The 24855-nt window shown below is 31.9% G+C and overlaps 1 protein-coding gene across 1 annotated transcript in view; it reads right to left on the reverse strand.

Annotated features, from left to right (window-relative positions):
- LOC143072158 (serine/threonine-protein kinase 32B-like) overlaps positions 1–24855 on the reverse strand; it is a 75838-nt gene that overhangs the window by 5431 nt on the left and 45552 nt on the right. The window contains exons 5-8 of the mRNA XM_076246973.1: positions 23181–23218; positions 19898–19987; positions 8321–8424; positions 4889–5005 (exon numbers count right to left, since the gene is read on the reverse strand). Of these exons, the coding sequence (XP_076103088.1) occupies positions 4889–5005; positions 8321–8424; positions 19898–19987; positions 23181–23218 (349 nt within the window). The remainder of the gene's footprint in view (positions 1–4888; positions 5006–8320; positions 8425–19897; positions 19988–23180; positions 23219–24855) is intronic.

Raw genomic sequence — 24855 nt, forward strand, 5'->3', positions numbered from 1 at the left:
CCTCATTGAAACAAGTTTCAACTGATTGGTTGGTCTTACATTGTACTATTACACCACTATCCCAGGTTACCTTAGGGAGAGGGATTGGCTTAATTCAGTGGTTACAGATTGTTCAATTTTGTTTCAGTTTATCATATTTGTTTTTGTTCATAGTTTTGTACATGAATCAGGCCTTAAGCTGGTACCTAACACTACAGGGAGATAACTCTGTAATATCAGTTAAACATTTTAATTACATTGCGTTGTGAAGGCAATATAAAGCTTCTCAATGATCAAAATTAGTGTTTGTCAAACTGCAATATAACCAGTGTAATTTTTCTGATAAAACGCTTGGTTCAATTTTTTTGAATTTTTTATATTTTTGTTAAACGGTCAAAGTAAATACTTTATCAAAATTTTATGAAAATTAAACGAGCCAAAATAATTTTAGTGAAAGTGTTGGGTACCACCTTAAGTTACCTTGTTTGAATTGTTTTACATTTGTCATTTCTAGGCTTGTTATAGTTGACTATGCGGTATAAGTTTTACTCATTGTAGAAGGACGTATGGTTACCTATAGTTGTAAACTTCTATGTCATTTTGGTCCCTGGAGGAGAGTAATTTATAGTCTCATTGGCAATCATACCACACATTCTTTTTTTTATATCGATATACATAGTAAATGCTGAAATTATTTGCAATTTGTGAGGTTTTCTATATCTCTGGTATTACAAATGATTCAACTTGGTGAGTATCCCGATAATAAAAAAACCCACATTCTGAAATCTGACATATGTATTTCTAAACAGCTTTTCCTGTAATCTCAATAATTATTCTCTCATTGTAGAATGTCATCGCAATAATAAATGCACCAAATTACTTCTAAATTCACATAACTGTAAATGTTAAGAAATCTATGAAAAATTTCCGCTGCAAAGAGTCTTTTGAGACACAATTACAATTCGATGCAGTAAGATTTAATCCCAGTGTAAAAAGTTAATGCATTGAAATCATGAAGGTATCCATGTTGACAAGAGCAGTATATAGCAATTATGTGCATTGTGCCAAAGGTTAGTTGTTAAGTAACAAACGATATTATTACACTTATATAGGGGTAAAACACTCAGTTGGCCAGGTTGCACAAAAAACCTACATCTATTGAACAAGGGAAAGTTACCTTTATTGGAAATATATAACAAGAATATGTTCATAGGACAACATGCCCTGTCCACACTATGTTCAGTGAAGTGTGAAATCTGGGTCAAACAGGTAAGTTAGCTAAAATGAAGTTCTCATCAAAATGAACATGCATGATAAGTTTCAAGTTTCAGGGTAAAATAGTGCCCATACTGAACTGAACTACTTCCCTTTCAAGTATATATGACTGCAACTTCAAGGTAAGCTTCTGTAGATACATTTATTTTCGTGGGTATCAATTTTTGTGGATTGCTGAAAACTTCCATATATATACATGGATATTTGATACGGTTGTTTTGCCAATCTCTGTACACAGAGCCTATTGAAAATATGTTATTCAGTGAACATTTGAATTCGTGGTCAACCTGTACACACAAAACCCACCAAAAATGTGTATCTAACCAATGATAATGAATCCACACTCCACAGTACCGCAACCAAAAAATAACCTGATTAGGGATAGACAAACAGATGGAGAGAGTATCAGATAAACTCACAGAAAAGAAAACATAAAACCCCTCTTCTATTTTGTAGCTTGTGTATCTTATGTGCTATTTAAAACATTAAAACAATATTTTGTGTATAAAATTCCAAAGGCAGTCTGTCAGTGTCCAAATAAAGACTGAATCATGAATATAGTACTAAGTCCTACAGGTTTTACTGAATATTATTGTTAAAAATACTAAGCTCTAGATTATGTAGGAATATTGTGTATAATTCCACCTTATGTAATAATGCTGTATTTTGATTGGATGAGAACCATGGTATTTTTCACCAATTTCTATATATTGAGCCATTTTCTTTTCTCTGCCGGGGTATTTGCCATTAGGGAATTCCATATGCCGGGGTATTTGCTAGCAAATACCATGGCAGATGGGAAATACCCTAGCAAATACCATGGCAGATGGGGAATACCATGTCTAAAAATAACGCAATGAATTATTTCTATTCTAATATGACAAATTCATGGTCATTCTAAATATATAATGGTTCCAGATGAAATATTTAGGATAAAAAGCATCATTATTGAATTTGGACCAAATGACGTAAAAATTCCGGGAATGACGTCATAAATAAAACTCAACGGAAACGAATTGTCAACCGGTTACATAAAACTGGAATCCACTTGTATTACGCTTCACTGAAACTGATGAACAAAGTGTAGTACTCAGCCGAAAACCAGCTTATTATCAGAAAAAGGGAGATATATATACAGTCAGTGGTTGTACATAAAAAAAATGATAAGAAATGATAATACGGTCAATGCAATTTGACTGCGCAAATAGCACAGCTGCAGTGTATACAAAAATTATACATTCAAGTCGAAATTTCATATGATACCTGATTATAATAAACTTTCTGAGGTGGAACATTCGGTGGAATTAAACAATTATATCATGCTTACAAGGGGTATTTGCCAAAAATACCCCTTGTAAGCATGATATATTTGTATAAAAATGTTATACTTGATGACAATATAATTGCCAAACAAATTTATGACAAATAAATGATATTTATTAATGTCAGTAACCTTTGGCTGTCTCATAATGACAATCCATATTGTGTCGTCTGCATCTGTTTACAACATCTATAGAACTTGTTAATCTTCTGTTTTGATTATTTTTCTGTACTTTCCATGGTGATAACAATATTTCTTTATATTATATTCATTTGTTTATGAATAAATTGTAAAAAGACAGCAACAACAGAATACCAAAGGGTGACAAGGGTCAAAGGTTTATTCAAGTTGACTACGTTTTTTGACACAGATATATGTCTAGCCTGTGTAATCTACTCCCAAACTTTGACAAATGTTGCTGCTCTGACACTAGAACATCACACCTTATTCTGGCTTCTGTTATTTTTATCTGAAGACTCCATAAAACAGCACTCTTAATTTTTGCTTCTGTGACTTTTTTTACAGTTAGACAAAAGTTAGACAAAAAAAGTACCAAACTTTTTCTCTACATGCAAGCCTTTCTGTGCAACCCAGCCAAAAACTACTATTACATACAGACATGTTAAGTTTAATGACTTATCCATGAGGTTAACAGATTTTCAAAGATCTTATATAATTCTCAATGTTATGAATGATACTGAAAATTATGTTATTCTTATTAAATAAAACAACAAACCAGCAGTAGATATAAGCTTATAAAATTTGAAATAATTATTTAATAAGACAACAAGAATGTGTTCATAGTACACGGATGCCCCATCCGCACTATCATTTTCTATGTTCAATGGACCGTAAAAATGGAGGAAAATCTCTAATTTGGCATTCAAATTGGAAAGATCATATCATAAGGAACATGTGTACTAAGTTTCAAGTTGATTGGACTTCAACTTCATCATAAACTACCTTGACCAAAAACTTTAACCTGAAGCGGGACGAACGGATGGACGGACGATTGGACCCACAGACCAGAAAACATAATGCCCATAAATGGGGCATAAAAAAGGCTGAACAATGATTTTGTCCTGACTACATACATTTTGAGGGGGTAAAACCTAGATTTTCTAACCTGTTCCCTGAAAATGCTTTTTGGGACAGTAAAATTTACCCAATCACTAATATACAAAAGATAAAATAAAGTAACTCCTTACTAACATTTAAACTTAAGATGTCTGATTAAATGTGCATGGTTAACAGGACACACAGTACTTACAACATTTCATATCTGTAGATAAAATAAAAGTATAAAATGAAAGATAAAATAAAGGATAATATGAAAGAAAATCTGTGTAAAAAGAAAACAGGAAGAATAATGCCTACAAAATAAAATTATTAAATTATTTCATACAACAGAACTTTTGATTTCCAAAACATCCAAGGAACTTTGATAATTTGTTCTAGGTATAAAGAGCTTCTAGTTACTGTGGGTTCATAATTATTTGTGGAATACCAATTTTTGTAGATTTTATGGGTAGGAGTGAACAAGATATCTAAATTTAACAAAGCACAAGTTTTCTGTAAGCTGGCATTGCAGACTTTAGCAATACCATAAAATAACATATCCCAGAATTTTTTTTCTCAATCCACCACCTTAACTGACATACATGAAAATACATTTATCTACATTATATCATTTACACTACATCTCTATGACCCAAAAATAAATTGTTTTTTGCAAATCAAAAGTTCTGTTGTAGGAGGAAAGACAAAATGTGTGAAAATACAAAGTATAAAGTTCCATGCATTATAGGAATAACTGAAAGATAAGGTTAAAGCATAGAAATAAAATCTTTTTTTTTCTTCAATAAACAAATAATACTTATATGCCCTACCAAAAAAACAGAAATAAATGAGCTAGCTTTAACAGACCTATATAACACAAACCTTTAGTCTTTTGAACCAATTATATTTATAACCAGAAATTATATCATAAGCAAGGAAAACTATTTTCATTCCTGACTTCAAATACTATTACCATTAAGGGCTGGGTTAGCCTAATACTATTTATTAAAATAGAAGTAAATGGGTGCAAGCTGATATTCAAGATGGACTAAGAATAATTGTTTTCTTACAAATGATAACAAAAATATTCCACTTTTTCTTAATTTTAAACAATATTCTTTCACTGATGCTGTTCTAATTTTTGTTTAGGGCCCAAGTTCGCCCAAATGGGATTTATGAAATTTTATCTTACGGGCAAAATAAGCAAGCTTAAATGAAACACCTGCAAGAAAATGATCTACAATACATACTGACCCCTTTTATAAGATCTTTCACTCCTTCATGCATTGACTGTGAGTAGTGAGCTTTACATGTCATAAATATCTGTTTTATTTCTAAGATGGAGGTGCCTGTGTGAATATCATAAGGACGCTGAAATAATCAAAGAAAAACAGAATTTAAATAGAAATTTTACAGTTTGTTCTAATGTTGAACTGTTGGACAATGTTGTCCCAAGTTTAAAGAGGAAGGGTGAATCCTATTAAACATAACCAAGCAACAATCTTTTGGTGCCTATTCCAAGTCAGGAGCCTGCAGTACAATTGATGTCATTGAAGCCACCAATGTCAACCACTACCCTAGCTGTATTCCATCTCATAATGTTTTAGAGCTAAATAGTTTACTAATGTATTACCAATGTTATTTCAACTGATCGGGCAGAACTTAAGTTTTAATTTGCATAAGGGCAGCTAGTCTATTTGAAGATGTGTGTGATAAGGATGATTGCTGTTATAATTATTATAGATTTCTTATCACCTATCAGTGTCACCAAAGGAATTTACAAAAGAATGACTGGGCACTTCATTGATGAGTTTATCCCAAAACACCTATCTATAGATTGACTGGTTTATTATAAGGGAACCGGTTAAATCCCGCACAGTCAAGTAAAATAAATCCAGTAATATCAATAGCTTATCAACACTGAGATTGTAAGATTTATTAATTGTTCTACCAATAATGTTATTTAAGTTGAAATTAGAGGCCATTGGTTTTCTCTTTTTAATTATTTTACTTTTTGTTATCCTGGGGCCCTGACTTAGATGTATGTATTTTTTTTGCTCATTATTGAAGGACATACATTAACTTGAAGTTGCTTAAATACATGTCCTTTCATACCACTTTCCTAACTTTTTTATTTCAGTATTATCTTAAACTTATGTCAGACAATGCCACCCTTACACTCACAAAACCACAATGAAATAAAATAAACGATCATGAAATAGTCATGTGTGCAGTCCTTTTTATGTTTTACATGAAAGTTCCAGTGACCTCATTTAGTAGTTTAATAAATCTAGGTCAAATCCATTTTACTATTTTACTAATATCTATATATTGAGAATGCATGAACAGATATACTACAATACTGTGTCTGAATTAAGTACGAAAATGAATGATAACCTATACAGCCTTACACTGTGATTGTAAAAATCCTTTTTCGTATGCAATTTAAGTTCTATGATACTACAACAACAGGGTCAAAACCAATAATATCAATTTGACAATTTCCTGGTGAGAGGATCATAAGATTACCATTGCAACTTCTAAATAATTGCAGAAGCACTAGATGCATATGCTGATTTCCAATCTGTGTGGATTTTCAGAGGGAGAAATAATGTTTTTTGTTGAGTACAATGAGGACTGTAGATTAAAGATGTTTAAAGTTGATTTCAAATGGTGAGAAACATAATATCATAAACTTATATATTACAACACAGTGCTTGAATTACTTCAGCAATATATTTGTAAATCCTTTTTGTATGCAGTTTAGGTTCTTCAGTACTAAAAGAACAGGGTTAAAAACAATAATATAGGGTTATTGCATGAATATTGGAGAATATTGTCCCGAGTAGAATTTTATATTGCACGAGCTTGCGAGTGCAATATATGTTCTACGAGGGACAATATTCCCCAATATTCATACAATAACCCTTTTATTGTATAGAAATATAATATTTGAAAGTAAAAATTGGTGTAAACTAAGATTTTGTCGTTGATGACGTCATGAATTTTGAAGATTTATTGAACTAGTGCAATATTAGAATTTATTGCACGCTAACTTTTGGTTACTTTCTGTGGGTAATATTATATTGCTATGCAATAATATCAATTTGACAATTTCCTTGTGAGAGAATAATAAGATTACCATTGCAACTTTTAATACAGAAGTACTATAATGCATCTGTTGATTTGCAAGCTTTATGAATTTTCAGAGGGAAAACGATCTTTTTGTGTTGTGTTAAATGAGGACTTAATTGTCTGCAGAAAATTCATGTCAAATGCTGGGAAACAAGACATTTGCTGAAATTGCAGTCTTTAACTTGCTACTGTAACCTAGACCTTTGCCCTATTGACCTAAAAAATTAAAAGTGCTTCTATCTATCAAAGATATGGTAAGATCTGATTTATGGCTCAAAAGATATCATCACAATACAACATTCTCAATATTTCAGTCTATTTATAGATAATGTGACCTTATCTTTTGACCCTAAAGTCAATAAGGGTCTATAATACTAGTCCAATGGTGCATCATCTACCAAAGTAGAACAAAAATCTTTTTGGTTCAAATTTTTGTTCCAGAAACCAATATGTTCATACTGAGTGCAGGGCAGTCAGTTGACATTTATCTGATTTCAAGCAGAGTTCAAGTTATTTGCAAACCCTGCTAAATATATAAAACTTTTGTATCTCTTGATGTTCATAAGCAAAGTAATACCCCTTCCTCATCCTTTCAAAATGGGTTTTTGAATATCAAACTTTGTATGTTACATTCTACTAAATTCCCTAACTAAAATAAATTTTAGTGTTGCAAAAATATAAAGTTACATTAACCCTAAATAGGAGTTGCTATGAAGGAATCTATATTTGAAAATTGCAACTGTCACAGACTGTGAGACATTTCAATTAGAAATTGTGTTACTTCCTTATTTTTCACATTTTTTTTATATTTCTAATTCTTATTCCCGTACACAGTTGATAATGAGGAATTTCTATCCATTATAGATTCACAATAGAACACCCTTAGTGAAAATTATAATTGAATTTCACTAAAAAATCTAATTTCCTGCAGCATTAAATTAAATCATTGATCTGTACATTAAATCAACAGATATTATATAATCAGATTCTGAATGGTAAATTATCACATCTAAAAATAGTCATTATCTCAATAACTCTCATGTCAGGCTGCCAAAAAAAGGTTTCAATTTCAAACTTGGTACAACTGTTTTTGATTAAAGGTGGTACATTACACTACAGGGAGATAACTCAGTTAAATTCAGCTGAATGTTTTAATCACATTTTATTGTTAAGGAAATATTAAGAATCTCAATGATCGAAATTAGTGTTCGTCAAACGGCTATATCCAATAATATGTGTTGTTTTTGAAATTTTAGATTTTTGTCAATTCAAGAGTTAGTCAAGAGGTTTGGTAACGCCTTAAATGTTATAAATAATACTTATATCCTCAACCTAAGACCACACTTTCAGTTAAATAAGCTCAGATCCTTTTTAAAGCAGTCTATAGAACCAAGGACAGGGGACTCTTTAACTATTTATTTTCATTATGTATATAACTATATCTTGTTGATATTGTTTGTTTTGTCACATGCTACATGTGCTATAAATGTATAGTGTAATGGCAATAAAGATTTCAATTGATACTTAAAAATAAATAATCAATTTAATTACCCTTCCTTTCAGCATTTCATAGGCACAAATTCCAAGAGACCACCAATCAACAGGATAACTGTAGCCAGGACACTCATCTAAAGCACAGGCAAATACTTCTGGTGCTGTATAAATAAATAAAATAAAATAAACAGGAAGACTAAATAATAAATTTTCTTAACTATAACAGTACACATAACTGCTATTTGTCTGCAATTAAAGGATACATATCCCATTCTGTCCTGAAAGATTTGGACATCACAAGAGAATATGACTTTGTCTGATGTCATGAAATAAAAGTGACTCAATTATATGATGTCAATAGGCCAAAAGAACAAGTATTCTATTTGGCAAGTTAATTATGATTTCTCTTGCTCCAATACACCCTCTGATTCAAGTTCCGTCACTCATTTTCATTCCTGAATTGAAACTTTCTTAAAAATTTCCTGCATAATCTATCAACAAAACATCAAGTTAAGAAAATTGTCCACATAATTCTACTGGTTTCTAAGCATCTACCAGTACTACTGAAAGGGGAACAAAAATTGATGTCATCCCTGGTCTAAGCAGCTCTATTCACATAAAAATCTTAAATTAGCAACATTTACGGTAAGTTTCCTTACAGATCAATTTTAATTTGCAGGATTTTTTTGTGAAAAGAGTCCCAGGTTTCCACTGAGTAAGTTCAAAATGTTCTGTTAGAAGTTTTTATGCTCGTCTATCAGACATTATGGCTGCTACTTCCTAGAACCAAAAGTTATTTATAATAAAACAACTTGATTTGTAGATGTTGCTGATCTTTGCTATTACATTGAAGTGGAATCCATTATGCTGTCTTATGACAGAATCCTTTCTAAGAATAAAAGTTTAGTGCTCAGTGCAGGAAGGGAAAATTCAAACATTTTTATCACCAGATTGATTGATTGATTGTTGCTGGTTTAACACCCTCATCAATCAGACAGTTGCTGTATATGCTGTGCATGTGAAGATGCTTAATACATATGTGTATTTATGGGGAGCTTATCCTTGCTAATGCTGATATGTTGACATTGAGTACTACTGAGAATCAGGATTTAAATTTAAGTGCAAATATGTCACACATGTCTCGATGACATAAGCCCCTATAAAAACTCCTTCTTTTTACTTCAGTATTCTGTTCAAAAATCCAATCCTATGAAAACAAATGTTTTTTTTAAAGATCAAAATATTTCCTTATTACAAGGTTAATCAAATAATAATTAAAATATAAAAAAAAAACACATCTGGATCTATGACAAATCTAAGATTTAATAACCTTTAAAACATTTCATAACATTCCCTTTAGGTCACTAGGGGGATCACAAAGAGTACATGGGTGGGTGGACAGATATATGAGTCATATTTCAAAATTTTCACATAAAAGAAAAAACCTTGATCTAATTCCATTTTCCCAACCTTATATGTGCTTTATGTTTTTTTCTGTTATATATGGTCACATGTACTATAGTTCATTTCACAGTCGTCAGGGGCCTTGCATAGTCAATTCTATCCCCATATGAATCATTTACCTTTTTTTTTAAGTTACATAAGTCTACGTGGGATTATGCAATGGTAAAAACGTTTAAAAAGATCTGCTTAAACATATGTCTTTGACATGTGTTAATCATGCAATTTTCAAAAAAAAAAAAGCGTTAATCATGCAATTTTCAAAAAAAAAAACCAGTTCTATTTAGTTTTATTAATATAAAAAAGAAGATGTGGTATGATTGCCATTGAGACAAATGAGAAAAAAAGTCTATAATTATGATTTTCAACAACTGATCAAAGTCCATAGCCTGTAATTTCGGCAAAAATTAGCCGAGCGGAACAAAACTTAAACTTGATCTGTAACTCATCTTGGTTAACTCACATGCCAAAAATCATCCCAATATTTAAAAGAGTTTAGAAAAAAAGTCAGTATAACTGTGATTTTCAACAATTTATCAAAGTCCAAATCCCGTAATTTCGGCAAAAATTAGAGGAGCGGAACAAAACTTTAACCTGATCTGTAACTCATCATGGTTAACTCACATACAAAAAAATCAGCCAAATATCGGAAGGCGTTTAGAAATAAACTCTGTATAATCGTTTGTTGCGGAGTGACAGAATGACGGAATTACGGAGTTTCGGAATTTCAAACAAGGGTAAAACTATATGTCACTGACAACTTCATTGCGGGGCCATAAAAATGAACGAAAAACAAATATGTAACACATAAACAAACAACAACCACTGAATCATATTGCGTGAGGTATCAAACCAAAGCCATAGAACACTACAGTCAAATATGAACTCAAATTGAATTTGCGGATACTTCAGGTTTTTTATAGACTACTCACAATTATTACTGTTACCATAGTATTATCTTTTGTTGTGTATTTAACTCTGGTTAATATCTATTACATTATAGGTTTTGTAACTATATCCCCCCTTTTTCCCTTGCAACGTACCACAGACTTCAAAAGTATTCCATATAAAAAAAAGAAGATGTGATATGATTGCAAATGAGACAACTCTCCAAATGAGACCAAATGAGACATAAAACAATTATAGGTCCCGTACTGGTTTCAACAATGAGTAAAATTCATACTGCAAAGTCTTCAATACCCGAAACGAATAATTTAAAACAAACAAAAAATCTAACAGCCTGATTAAGGTACAAAATAAATAATAAAGAAACAAATATAGTATATAGAAACAAACGACAAACACTGCATTATCGTCTCGTAACTTGAAACAGACACATACAGATAGTGGTGGGGTTTAACTTTTTTAAGGGCACACCAACACTCCCCTAACCTCGGGACTGGAACCGTGTGTACCAGTGCAACAAGCTTTATACCAAATCAACCCTTATCTCCATCATGTTCATTTTCATCAACCGTCACAATATCAATAACGGTACCATTCTTTCTACACCAGATGCGCATTTCGACAATACATGTCTCTTCAGTGATGCTCGTGGCCAAAATATGTGAAATCCAAAGCTTATATTAAAGATGGAGAGCTATAGTCCAAAAGTTCCAAAAAGTATAGCCAAATCCACGAAAGGTATCAGAGCTTTGCATGAGGGAGATACATTCCTTAATTTATAATAATTTCTAACATTTTGTAACAGTAAATTTTAATGAAACAAAAAATCCGTATTTTCATGCCAGTACCGGAGGACTGGCTACTGGGCTGGTGATACCCTCGGGAACTAACAGTCCACCAGCAGAGGCATCGACCCAGTGGTCATAATAACAATAACGGTACCATTCTTTCTGCACCAGATGTGCATTTCGACAATACATGTCTCTTCAGTGATGCTCGTGGCCAAAATATTTGAAATCCAAAGCTTATATTAAAGATGAAGAGCTATAATCCAAAAGTTCCAAAAAGTATAGCCAAATCCGTGAAAGGAATCAGAGCTTTGCAAGAGGGAGATACATTCCTTAATTTATAATAATTTCTAACATTTTGACATGTTTTAATATTTCTACACATTTCACTCATGGCCACAGGTCTGCACATGAAAGGTTCTGCTCAAAGCAAACACGTTATTTTGAGTTTTTCTTTACAAGTACAGACAAGGTTTTGTAGGAAGTCCGAAGACATTTGTTCCTAAAAAAATACCAGCTTCAGACCATCCCTATCAGTTTATCCAAGATTTAACAGAGATCTATAAGGGGGTTTAGGAAGGTGTGATGACATCCATATGCTTGTCTGCAAAGATGCTGGGGAAACATCATACGAGAAGTACACACTATCTTGAATTCGCTCAATTTCATGGTTGGCAACACATTAGATAGCGTCCCACTTTATTTTAAGAAGCATAAAATCAATTGGCATTCAAGGTTTCAACAAGGTGTTTTGAACCAAACTCATGGTACATTTGTAAAGCCAATCCTAAATGAAAAAGAGTAAAATAAAAAAGATTGCCTCAACAATTGCTTAGCATTTCCACAATTTCGCTGGTGCCATTTCCTGAGAATAGTCTTGGCTGTATGCAGTTTCATTGAGTAACCATAGAATGAATTGCAATACATACGAAGGCATTGACTGAATTAAGAAGGAAGAAACAATTCATCCGAAGTTGGGTAGTCTTCTTTAGAGTTTCGATGTCTTTTCTAAGTACACTTGCAGCAGAATTAAATATCTGTCCGTTATTTGTGTCTATTACAGTTGACATTGAGATCAGTTTTCAATTGACTAGAAGCTTATATGGCATCTTAAATAGTTATTTTGCTACTAAATAACATGTTATATTTGCCTTGAACTTGTTGAAGTTGTTTGACAACTGAATTTCTGTAGAAATAAATGAGTTTAGACTGCATTTTACATCTAGAATATTTTAAATTAGAATCAGCCTGAAGAAATGATCTATATTTATCAAGTAACGGTGTCATGAGGAATGACCATTAAATCGTTGTCAATAGCCAAAATAAAATTAGTAAAAGCAGTATCGTGTTCTGAAATATCTGCTTCCACGGGTTTGGATTTTTTTTTCGTTTTCAGCAAATATTTTGTAATGCAACCAAAATGACAGAGTGCTTGAAGTTTAAAAGAAACTATTTCAACTTTAACTTTATCTGACACGGATAAAACATTTTTAATACTCTCATCTGATTCAAACTTGAGTATTTTTTTATCTTTCTAAAATGTTTTGTTACAAGCGCTCCAGATGAACGACTGCATTCTAGAACGTGTACACTGAATACCCGAAACTGATGGACAACAGTCAGATAATTGTATGTCGTCAATTTCCTGAACGGAGTTCTTCAAATTAACAGCTATCGCATGACACATCTTGATGTCCCCCTCATTCAATCTTTTATGCAATGCAGATACAAAAGTCGACTTCCCTAAACTGGTAAATTGACTCAAAATTTCAATTGAGGTTTTTTTAGCATATTTTTTATTCACTGCATAAAATTTAACGACTTTCGTCTGTTCTTTGGACTTAATCGAGCAAGTTGCAAAGGACTTGACATATCACGGAATATTTACATAAACTATCCGTCAATTATTTTGATTTTACAATAAGACTTTTCTGACAAAGTATATTTGAACTTTTATAACGAAAAAACATAGAATATAAACATATACAAACAAAGTATGTGGCATATATCAGTGCACTTTAATTGAAAATATGTGTATATAATAGCGAAAAAGGTAGTAATTTCATATATCATTTGAGAGCAAATTATTGACTAATACACAAAATGGGACGGAAGGCAAGTGATTGAGTTCCGTGTTGAAATAGAAGATTTTTACTCCATTCTTTTCCCATTGATTTCTTAATGTTTTTTTCATATTTTGGTTCCGAAATTTTTATCACTTATTAGTTTTATTAAATACTATATGCTTAAAATATTATGGGATAATTGTTATTACTACTATGAAGAAGAAACTAAAGTTTGAGTCTGAATTTGCAATTAAAATTACCTCAATTTTAAATAGTATAAACTTCACAAATTTTATAGATTAGAAGAAAATAAAATACTGAATAGCATATTTTGACATGTCAAAATAGCTTCAGGAAAAACTATTTCAATTAAATGTAAGCAAACATACCCATTTTTTTCATTTTGAAAAAGGGGGGTTGAAACTCTCCAATATACAACCAGTCATTAAAACGACTTTTTAGAAAAAAGTGACCGTACGAAATAATGACGACAGGGCAAAAACTAAAGAAGACATATTTGTCTTTAAGTTAAGACCATTTTTAGCCGTGTGTTATTTGGGGAGATTAAACTCGCGATCTAGACGACTTTTTACACTTCTGTCACCGCACTATAAACAACACTTATTTGCCAAACGTGAATTTGCCAAATTTACAAAAAAAAATTGTAATATTACTATTTGTAGAGGGGCATAACTCTTGAACAGTAAAAGTGAGGTCACCAAAATTCACACTTGATCTGTGTTTTGTGGTAATAAGCATTGTGTACAAGTTTCATAACATTTGGTTAAGGCAAACTTAAGTTGGAGAACAGAAATGATTTTTTTTTTCCATTTGGAAAGGGGCATAACTCTAGAACATTGCAAGTGAGGCACAAAATTCAAACTTGGTATGTGTTTTGTGTTTATAAAAATTGTGTATAAGTTTCATAAGGTTTGGTTGAGGCAAACAAAAGTTTGAGAACGGAACCAAATTTGAAATGTACGGACGGACATACAGATGGACTAGGTTAAAACTTTATGCCCTCTCTGCTACAGTGAGGGCATCAGAATGATTTTTTTAAGACTTTTTTTTTTGTTTTAAGTTTAAAGTCAGTTTATTCTAATCATTTGACTCTTGATCTGATCTACTAAGATTGTCAGTTGTTCGACCGAAGATTAACAGGTCATTGGTTTTCTCTAGGCACTTTTGCTTCTTCCACCAATAAAAACTGGCTGCCATGAAATAGACAAATGTGCTAAATTTGGCATTTAAAACACCAATGATCAATCAAGAAACTATTGTTGGTTATTTCAAAACAATGTCCAATATCTCTTTAATCAATTCAAACCAAGTCTTTTAAAACAGGTATATCACCTCCCCCACATTTCATTTTGTATCTTCTTGACACCTTCAATTCTATTGTTTATTGTTTTAGTGCAGCACATAAATCACTCACGTCAAAATTTTGTAAAGAACATTAACTGATAACCAGGTTTATAACAAAGCGTAATTTGACATGATTACTGTAACTATTTGTAATGCTTCGAGATATTAACTGGATATCAATATTCCGTCACGTTAAAATTAACTTTCATAACACAATCAATACACATCCTTACATAAATTGTTGAGGAAAAAAAATGCAATATGCATAACTAATAAAACTGATTTCATATGTGTTTTTAAGGTGGTACCCAACACCTTGACTAAAATTAATTTGCCTCGTTTAATTTTCATATAATTTTGACAAAATATTAACTTTGACTACAAAAATTTCAAAAAAAAAAATATACTAATTTTGATCATTGAGAAGCTTATTATCCCATTAACAATACATGTACAACGTAATTAAAACATTTAGCTGACTTTACAGAGTTATCTCCATGTAGTGTTGGGCACCATCTTTAAAGAATTAAATGTTATTAGCTCTTATTAGTGCTTTATTATGTGAACATAAGATTGTTGTCTCTTTGACACATTTTCCATTTCCATTCTCAATTCTGTTATTGAAGTAACTAAAATCCAGTAAAAACATTAAACACTGATTCTATATAAAACGTACTCCTACGTATTTTTCTTTATGTCAGCTTCGTAGCGGCTCAGATTGCAAAAAATAGTTGAAATATTGTCTAACGATTTTAAAAGATTCTAAAACCAGATGCTACGCAGGGCGCAGCTTTATACGACTGCAGAGGTTGAACCCTGAAAGGTTGGGGCAAGTATGGACACAACATTCAAGCTGGATACAGCTCTAAATTTGGATTGTGATTAAATAGTTGACACAGCATAGGTTTCTGACACAGAATGAATGTGGTCTACTGAACTTAAAATATTTTTTTTGCCTTTGAGCAATTCACTTTGCTGTTGAATATTAATCCTCTCAAAAAAATGTTTGAAGAAATTTTCTTTTTATTTATGAAATCTGAAATGAGAAAAATTTAACCCCCCCCCCCTATTTTTTTTCACATCCCCCTTTCCCTTTTTCCAAAACTGATCTCAATTCAAATTTCTAATGGAGTTTGCAACAATAACTACTCATTTAAATACATCATAAAATATTAAAATGTAACAAAAGATGCTTGTTATCACTGAATGATAAAGATTGTTTTAATTTATCAGTTGGTAGTAAAAGTGAATATACATTGTATATTGTATAAAACAATGATTTAAGTTGACTCAACTACTATTCTGGACAAAGAAAGATAACTCCAATCAATTGAAAATTTCTTGCTATTGCACAATATTGTGCAATTAGATATTTCTGGCTATTGCGCAATACTGTGCAATTGAAAATATTTGCTATTGCACAATACTGTGAAATTGAAGATTTCTTGCTATTGCGCAATACTGAGCAATTGAAAATTTCTTGCTATTGCACAATACTGTGCAATTGAAGATTTCTTGCTATTGCTGAATACTGTGCAATTGAAAATTTCTTGCTATTGCACAATACTTAATATAATAATTTTGGATCCTGATTTGAACCAACTTGAAAACTGGGCCCATAAACAAAAATCTAAGTACATGTTTAGATTCAGCATATCAAAAAAGCCCAAGAATTCAATTTTTGTTAAAATCAAATTTTGTTTAATTTTGGACCCTTTGGACTTTAATGTAGACCAATTTGAAAACAGGACCAAAAATTAAGAATCTACATACACAGTTAGATTTGGCATATCAAAGAACCCTAATTATTCAATTTTTGATGAAATCAAACAAAGTTTAATTTTGGACCCCGATTTGGACCAACTTGAAAACTGGGCCAATAATAAAAAATCTAAGTACATTTTTAGATTCAACATATTAAAGAACCCCAAGGATTCAATTTTTGTTAAAATCAAACTAAGTTTAATTTTGGACCCTTTGGACCTTAATGTAGACCAATTTGAAAACGGGACCAAAAATTAAGAATCTACAAACACAGTTAGATTCAGCATATCAAAGAACCCCAATTATTCAATTTTTGATGAAATCTAACAAAGTTCAATTTTGGACCCTTTTGGGCCCCTTATTCCTAAACTGTTGGGACCAAAACTCCCAAAATCAAACCCAACCTTCCTTTTATGGTCATAAACCTTGTGTTTAAATTTCATAGATTTCTATTTACTTATACTTAAGTTATGGTGCGAAAACCAAGAATAATGCTTATTTGGGCCCTTTTTTGGCCCCTAATTCCTAAACTGTTGAAACCAAAACTCCCAAAATCAATCCAAACCTTCCTTTTGTGGTCATAAACCTTGTGTCAAAATTTCATAGATTTCTATTCACTTAAACTAAAGTTATAGTGCAAAAACCAAGAAAATGCTTATTTGGGTCCTTTTTGGCCCCTAATTCCTAAAATGTTGGGACCAAAACTCCCAAAATCAATCCCAACCTTCCTTTTGTGGTCATAAACCTTGTGTCAAAATTTCATCGATTTCTATTCACTTTTACTAAAGTTAGAGTGCGAAAACTAAAAGTATTCGGACGACGACGACGCCAACGTGATAGCAATATACGACGAAAAATTAAAATTTTTGCGGTCGTATAAAAAGACTTGTCTTATCGGGACCTTGTATAGCTGACTATGCGGTATGGGCTTTGCTCATTGTTGAAGACCATACGGTGACCTATAGTTGTTAATGTCTGTGTCATTTTGGTCTTTTGTGGATAGTTGTCTCATTGGCAATCATACCACATCTTCTTTTTTATATTGAAGGTTTCTTTTCTGTAACACAATATTGTTTTGCCCAAATAAGTAACTTTGTTTAAGATAAGCAAAATAAACAAGAGGTTCCTTGTACCTTGTATCGCTAACCTTTCATTTTGCTAAAGAAAATAAGATACAATGCAACAGGATTATGTATGTTGAAACTATGTTAGTCAAAAACTGACTTGCTGGACAATGTATCTCTATAATGGTTTAAGGTGGTACCTAACACTACAGGGAGATAACTCTGAAAAATCAGCTGAACGTTTTAATTACGTTGCTTTGTGAAGGCAATAAAAAGCTTCACAATGATCAAAATTAGTGTTTGTCAAACTGCTATATAACCAGTGTAATTTTTCTGATAAAATGGTTGGTTCAAATTTTTGGAAATTTTTATATTTTTGACAAAGGGTCAAAGTAAGTACTTTGTCAAAATTTTATGAAAATTAAACGAGCCAAATTAATTTTAGTTCAGGTGTTAGGCACCACCTTAAGTTTTAAAGATTGTTTGCTGGCTGAGAAATGGAAACTAAAATGGATAAATTTATGATTTTGAGATAACAAATCATCTGACAAAAGAATATTTTTTTGTAGATCTCATGTTGCTCATCATTCTTGCTGTTCAAAGTTTTAGTATATATCAATTATAATTTTCAACCTGTTAAGCTAATAACACTCAAATTGGTAAAAGTATTTTCATTTAAGACCAATAACTCCTGAAATGATATTGATATAATTTTTCTAATCATTTTTGCTTCAACAGTTTATCTCAATCTATCATAGTTTCTGCAAAAAAGCATCTTTCAAGGCCAATAACTCCTAAATGAGGTCAGTTGACTAATTCTGCCATGTTGACAGATTTGTAGATCTTAATGTTTTATTAGTAATGATAAAAAAAGTTTTACAAAAGTTTTCAAGATAATAACCAAGAACAGACATTTTTGGGACATTTGTTCATGAATGGGTATTCTTATTTTTGTAAAAATTCATGGAAGGTAGTAGTTCATGAAGAAATAATTTAGCCAAAAACTGCAATTTATTGCTTTTTTTTCTAAAACAGCAACCATGTATTTTGATTGATGAAATCCCTTGAAAAATTCTTATACTAGTTTTCCTTAGGAACATTCAAGGTCAGTTTGGTATTATTTGGTCTAGAAGTTATGAAAAGGAAGTATTTAATGCTTACAACTATGGACGACTCAAGTCATGACAATAGTGCACAATGCCATTTGTGCCATGTGAGCTGAAATCACAACACATTTTTTTTTAAATTTGGAAACCTCATTACAGAAGATGTTTAGGTGCATTATAACCACAAAGGCCTAAACAATAGAATCCAACCAGGTGCTCCGCAGGGTGCAACTTTATACAACCGCAGAAGTCGAACCTTGAATAGTTGGGGAAAGTATGGACACAACATTCAAGCTTGATACAGCTCTGAATTTGGATTGCCATAAATTTTTTGACATAATATGAGTTTCTGACACAAAACAAATGTTAAGATCTTACAAATCTATTGTGCAATATTGTGCAATTAAAGATTTCTTCTTTTAATTTTTAAAAAATTTGGAATTTTTGAAATTTAAAGAGAAAAAAAAGAAAACAACTACCACCCCCCTTTTTTTTTGCAATGTGTCCAAAACCTGACATTTCTTTGTACATAATATACAAGTAGTGTAAGGGAGGTAAATCTGAACATACCCAACATTGTATGTTAAATGTTTTAGAATTACCTCCCTTACACTGTTTTTAAATTGTCTTAATTGTCCATTGACCAGAAATACCTAATTTTTCCCCTTTTTTGCCCCTAATTCCGAAACATTTTGAGCCATAACCCCCCAAAGTCATCAAAAATCAAAAATGAAGCCAATGTCAGACCGATCCACTTACACTTACCGGTACAAATCTCCACTACCAAACTTGTGACAAAATATGAGTCATTCTGTTTAGTAGTGTAAAAAGAAAGTTTGACTGAAATATTTGTTGGACAAATGGACTAACTGACGGAAGTATGGACAAGATGAATGCAACCAGAGTATAACAGGACATTTCTCATTTGAATTGGTTTACATTTGTCATTTAGGAGCCTTTTAAAGCTGACTATGTTGTAGGGGCTTTGTTCGTTGTTGAAGGCTGTATAGTGACCTATAGTTGTTAATTTCTATGTCATATGATCACTTGTGAAGAGTTGTCTCATTGGCAATCATACCACATGTTCTTTTTTATATGACAAACTTTATATTACCCATATAAGGTGTTGTTCCTGACATGGAGGTCGCTAACTGTCCATCACTTAACATAGTAGCAATGTTGAAATCTGTTATATGGACATGACCTACAAATATAAATACAATAGATTACTTATAATGGCTCTGCAATAACTAATGAGTTACATTTTTTGTATATCGGAACTAGAGGCTCTAAAGAGCCGGTGTCGCTCACCTTGGTCAACAAAGGACACAGATGGATTCATGACAAAATTGTGTTTTGGTAATGGTGATGTGTTTTTAGATTTTACTTTACTTAACATTCTTGCTGCTTACAATTATCTCTATCTATAATGAACTTGGCTCAGTAGTTTCAGTGGAAAATGTTTGTGAAAATCTACAAATTTTATGAAAATTGTTAAAAATTGACTATGAAGGGCAATAACTCCTTAGGGGTCAATTGACCATTTTGGTCATGTTGACTTATTTTTAGGTCTTACTTTGCTGAACATTATTGCTGTTTACAGTTTATCTCAATCTATTATAGTATTCAAGGTAATAACCCAAAACAGCAAAATTTCCTTAAAATTACCAATTCAGGGGCAGCAACCTAACAACAAGTTGTCCGATTCATCTGAAAATTTCAGGGCTGATAGATCTTGACCTGATAAACAATTTTACTCGATCAGATTTGCTCTAAATGCTTTGGTTTTTGAGTTATAAGCCAAAAACTGCATTTTACCCCTATGTTCTATTTTTAGCCATGGTGGCCATCTTTGTTGGTTGGCCGAGTTACCAGACAAATTTTTAAAACAAGATACCCCAATGATTATTATGGCCAAGTTTGGTTTAATTTGGCCCAGTAGTTTCAGAGGAGAAGAATCTTCTGAAAGATTATCAAGATTTACGAAAAATGGTTAAAAATTGACTATAAAGGGCAATAACTCCTAAAGGGGTCAACTGACCATTTCAGTCATGTTGACTTATTTGTAAATCTTACTTTGCTGAACATTATTGCTGCTTACAGTTTATCTCTATCTATAATAATATTCAAGATAATAACCAAAAACAGCAAAATTTCCTTAAAAATACCAATTCAGGGGCAGCAACCCAACAACGGGTTGCCCAATTCATCTGAAAATTTCAGGACAGATGTGAGGCAAAGTGATGGGAAAAGCTCACTTGGCCCTTCAGGCCAGGTGAGCTAATAAAAAAGATCTGTGGGTAAATTGTTTAGAGACAGCAACCCAATTATACATAAAGAGGTATTCAATGATGAATAATAATCCATATCATATGTCATATATCATTATCATACTGTTGTTCTATTTCCTTGTTAAGTAATTCTTCTGTGGGAGTGATTTATCTAGCAACAGATGATAATTTCATAGGGAAACACTTTGAGTATATATATAACTGCAATTGATTGAAACAGCTCAAAGCTTATAGTTTTGAAACCATTGCAATTTTTTTTTATCAATTCTGGAAATTTAAATTATGGGCTATCATGAAATTGTTAACTTCTAGGCAAGGCTTGATATAAGCAGAAGATAAATAATTTGGTGAATTTGGGTTATTCTTAAATTATGCAAAATTTTAAATTTAAGGCTAGAAACCTTTTCCCCCCTGATCAATACCCCAAGTGTTTTCCAATAATTAAAGATTTCTGATTGATTTTTACATGCATGATTTAGGCTTTAAAAAGTTTACTTGCTGATTTTATCAAATTTACCCAAACAATATGCATGACAGGCACAAAGCCTGGCAGTTATTTTACTGAAGTTGCAAAAATTGCCAGTTTGAATGGTTTTACACTAGTAATTTTTGGGACCCTTTATAGCTTGCCGTTTGGTGTGAACCTAGGCTCCGTGTTGAAGACCGTACCTTGAGCTATAATGGTTTACTTTTAAAAATTGTGACTTGGGTGACTTGGATGGAGAGTTGTCTCATTGGCACTCATACCACATCTTTTTATATCTATTGTATTTGTCATGGTTTCCACAAAATAATAAATTCAATGACTCAAAAATTACTTCCTGGAAAGAATATAGTGTACTGAGTCAATGAATTTAAGCAATACTGTTAAGCTTAAAGCTTTTTAACTAGATTACAATAAATAACAGGTTTCTACTTTCAGTTCGACTGAGAACATCATTCAATTACGTTCAATTCTTAATGAAGTTTATGTTGAATTATTTAACATTTCCTTGTTCAACTTGAGTTTCGTTGTCACAATAACTAATCGAAGGTGACGTAACTTTCAATTAATCATTATGTACTTTTCCAAAAATGTTTTCATTCAACTGACCTTATTGAAGTCAGAAACAAGGTTATGTAACTTATACAAAATAAGTTACTTGCTTGAATCTCCATTGAGAAGTTCCCATGTATAGTTAATATCTGGTGTGATACTGTGGCATACTCATAAATGGCATCTTTGCAAGCCAAGGATTACGATCCAGTCCCCTCCACAAAGGGGGAGAGGAGGAAATGAACCGTAATCCTTGCCTAGCAAATATGCATATATGGTAGGAAACCAAGGACTTTGACACAGAAAATCATTTCATAATGTTGTGCTACCAAAAATGGTTGTCAGATGAACAGAGTGAAAACTGTAGGGCTCCTGCATGCCCGATCAGGAGCCCTAAAAAGTTGGATAAAGTATTACTTATAAATTTTACTTTAAACAACCAGCTTGACTAAGCTGTTAATAAAGTATATCCCACAAACGAATTTCCTAAAGTTGGGTCACTACTCTAAAACTGCTCAACAATGTTTCAGAAACAAATTAAAAATATAAGTAGGACAATTTTGCCTTTCCTTGCATTAGACCTACCAAATTTAGCTACATTTATTGTTGGTGCATTAATGGATCGCATAATCTGCTGAAAATAGCTTGGAGTGGGAGGCTGATAAAATTGTAGGCAAAAAGTTTTCTAAGGTCATAAAAAACTTTTAAATTTTGTGAAAATTAAAAAAGAAAGGAACATTTTATAAAAAACAGGTTTTTAACAATACTTTTTTTTTAGGACTTACATTTTGTGAAATGTAAGGACAAATACTAGCCAGTGGTGAATGAACTCTGCTTTTATCTAATATATGGCTTTAGAAAAATGTCAAAATACAATTTTTTAACTTGTTTTCAAATTTGGTTACATATGTCTTAAGTTTCAAAAAGCCATATAACTGAACACTTTCTACGCCTTAAAATCTTTCGTTTGATTTCGCTTTTGACATTTTCTCATGCCACAGAAAGCACTTATATAGTGCAGTCTGACCTACAATCATATAAAATATAACGACCACTTGCTGTGACATTACCTTCTTCATCTAGTAATATGTTGTCAGGCTTTATATCTCTGAAAATAGAAAAATGTTCTAAAAATGTCCGTGGATCAATACAAACTGAACCGCCAGTGGTAATATCTTTCAAAATCCAGTGCTTCGTATGTAGACATGATATTTACGGAATATTTAATGAAATCTTAGGAAGAAAGATAAGAGACATTTAACAATAGAAGTTAAATTATGCAAATAAAATAACAATACTTTTAGATCAATTATTGAAAATACATCACTTAAGCCTCTCAACGCGATACTACAGTGAACATGTTATTTAGTAATGGAATAATCAGGGAATAAACTGGTTATGTCCATAAGCAATAAATATAGCAAAATAAAGAAACAGCAGCGACTCATTTCACAAAAAAAAACACCAAAAAACAAGAAAAAATACTTGTAGGTCATGAACATTTATGTTTAACTTGCAATCAATTTTTATTGTAAGATTTTTTTGTGAAAATGGCTCCAGTATTGTAAGAATATTTTTCAATCCACCTTTATCTGCATACAAATCATATAAAATAAGAAGATGTGGTATGCTTGCCAATGAGACAAAAATCCACCAGAGACCAAATAACATAGATCAGTAATCAACTATTGGTAACTGTACTGCCTGCATCAATGAGCAAACCCGATACAAGACATTTCTTTTATAATTAAAGGATAATCTAGTTGTATGAGACATCAATGAGACATCAACCCAATGATATAAAAAAAATCCCTTTTTTTAATGAATAAAACCCCATTACTAGTAAACGTAAAATCTGAAATTCATAAAAATTGAATGGGAGCTTACCTCATTAGATATAAACAATTCTCCAAAATTTCAGGAAAACTGCTCAAAGCATTTGTGAGTAATTGTCTGAAAACTTGAAAATCCCCCTTTTTGTAATGAATTAAACCCAAAAACTTGGAAACATTAAATCTAAAAACGAAAGAGAGCTCAATTGAGTCAGTATATATGAACAATTCACCTAAGGTTCATGCAAATTGGTTAAAGCGTTTCTGAGTTAATGTCTGTCATGTTGATGACCGACACTTTCTTTTGCCAATATCAGGACTATTGACACCGATGCTATATTTGCAATGGAGTGAAGATCATTGATAATCTTTCAGCCTGTGTACAACTTTTCTAGTCTCCAGCAATTTTGAACTCCTTACATTGTATATGATAAGATTTCATTGTTTTCAAAGACCAGTATGTTGACCACTATATGTCTGGTTTGTTTTGTTTTGTGTTGTTTTGTTGATGCATCATTGAAATAGACACAACAGTTAATTCTTCTATGGTTCGTTATACATGTTATATAAGAATCATATTGGCAAAATTTTTAATTTCAAATTGTATCTATTTGAAAGCTTGAAGTCATTCATGCACAATAAAATAATCTCACGATATTCAGAGATCTCATATGACTCCCATGACTAAAAATCTCATTCCATCTTCAATCACCAACATTACATGATAATGAAATATCATATATTTATATTCTTCTTTCATATTAATATGAAGGATGATAATGATGATTGATCTACGGCTGCTTAATGTCCAGCCGCAAATTAACTGCATATTCAAGACAAAAACATGATGAATTGTGAATCTTAACCTTGTACAAGACCAACACACTAAGCAGAATTGTTAATGTGCTACACA

The sequence above is a fragment of the Mytilus galloprovincialis genome, chromosome 4 (assembly GCF_965363235.1).
Source record: "Mytilus galloprovincialis chromosome 4, xbMytGall1.hap1.1, whole genome shotgun sequence".
In the NCBI taxonomy this organism is placed as follows: domain Eukaryota; kingdom Metazoa; phylum Mollusca; class Bivalvia; order Mytilida; family Mytilidae; genus Mytilus; species Mytilus galloprovincialis.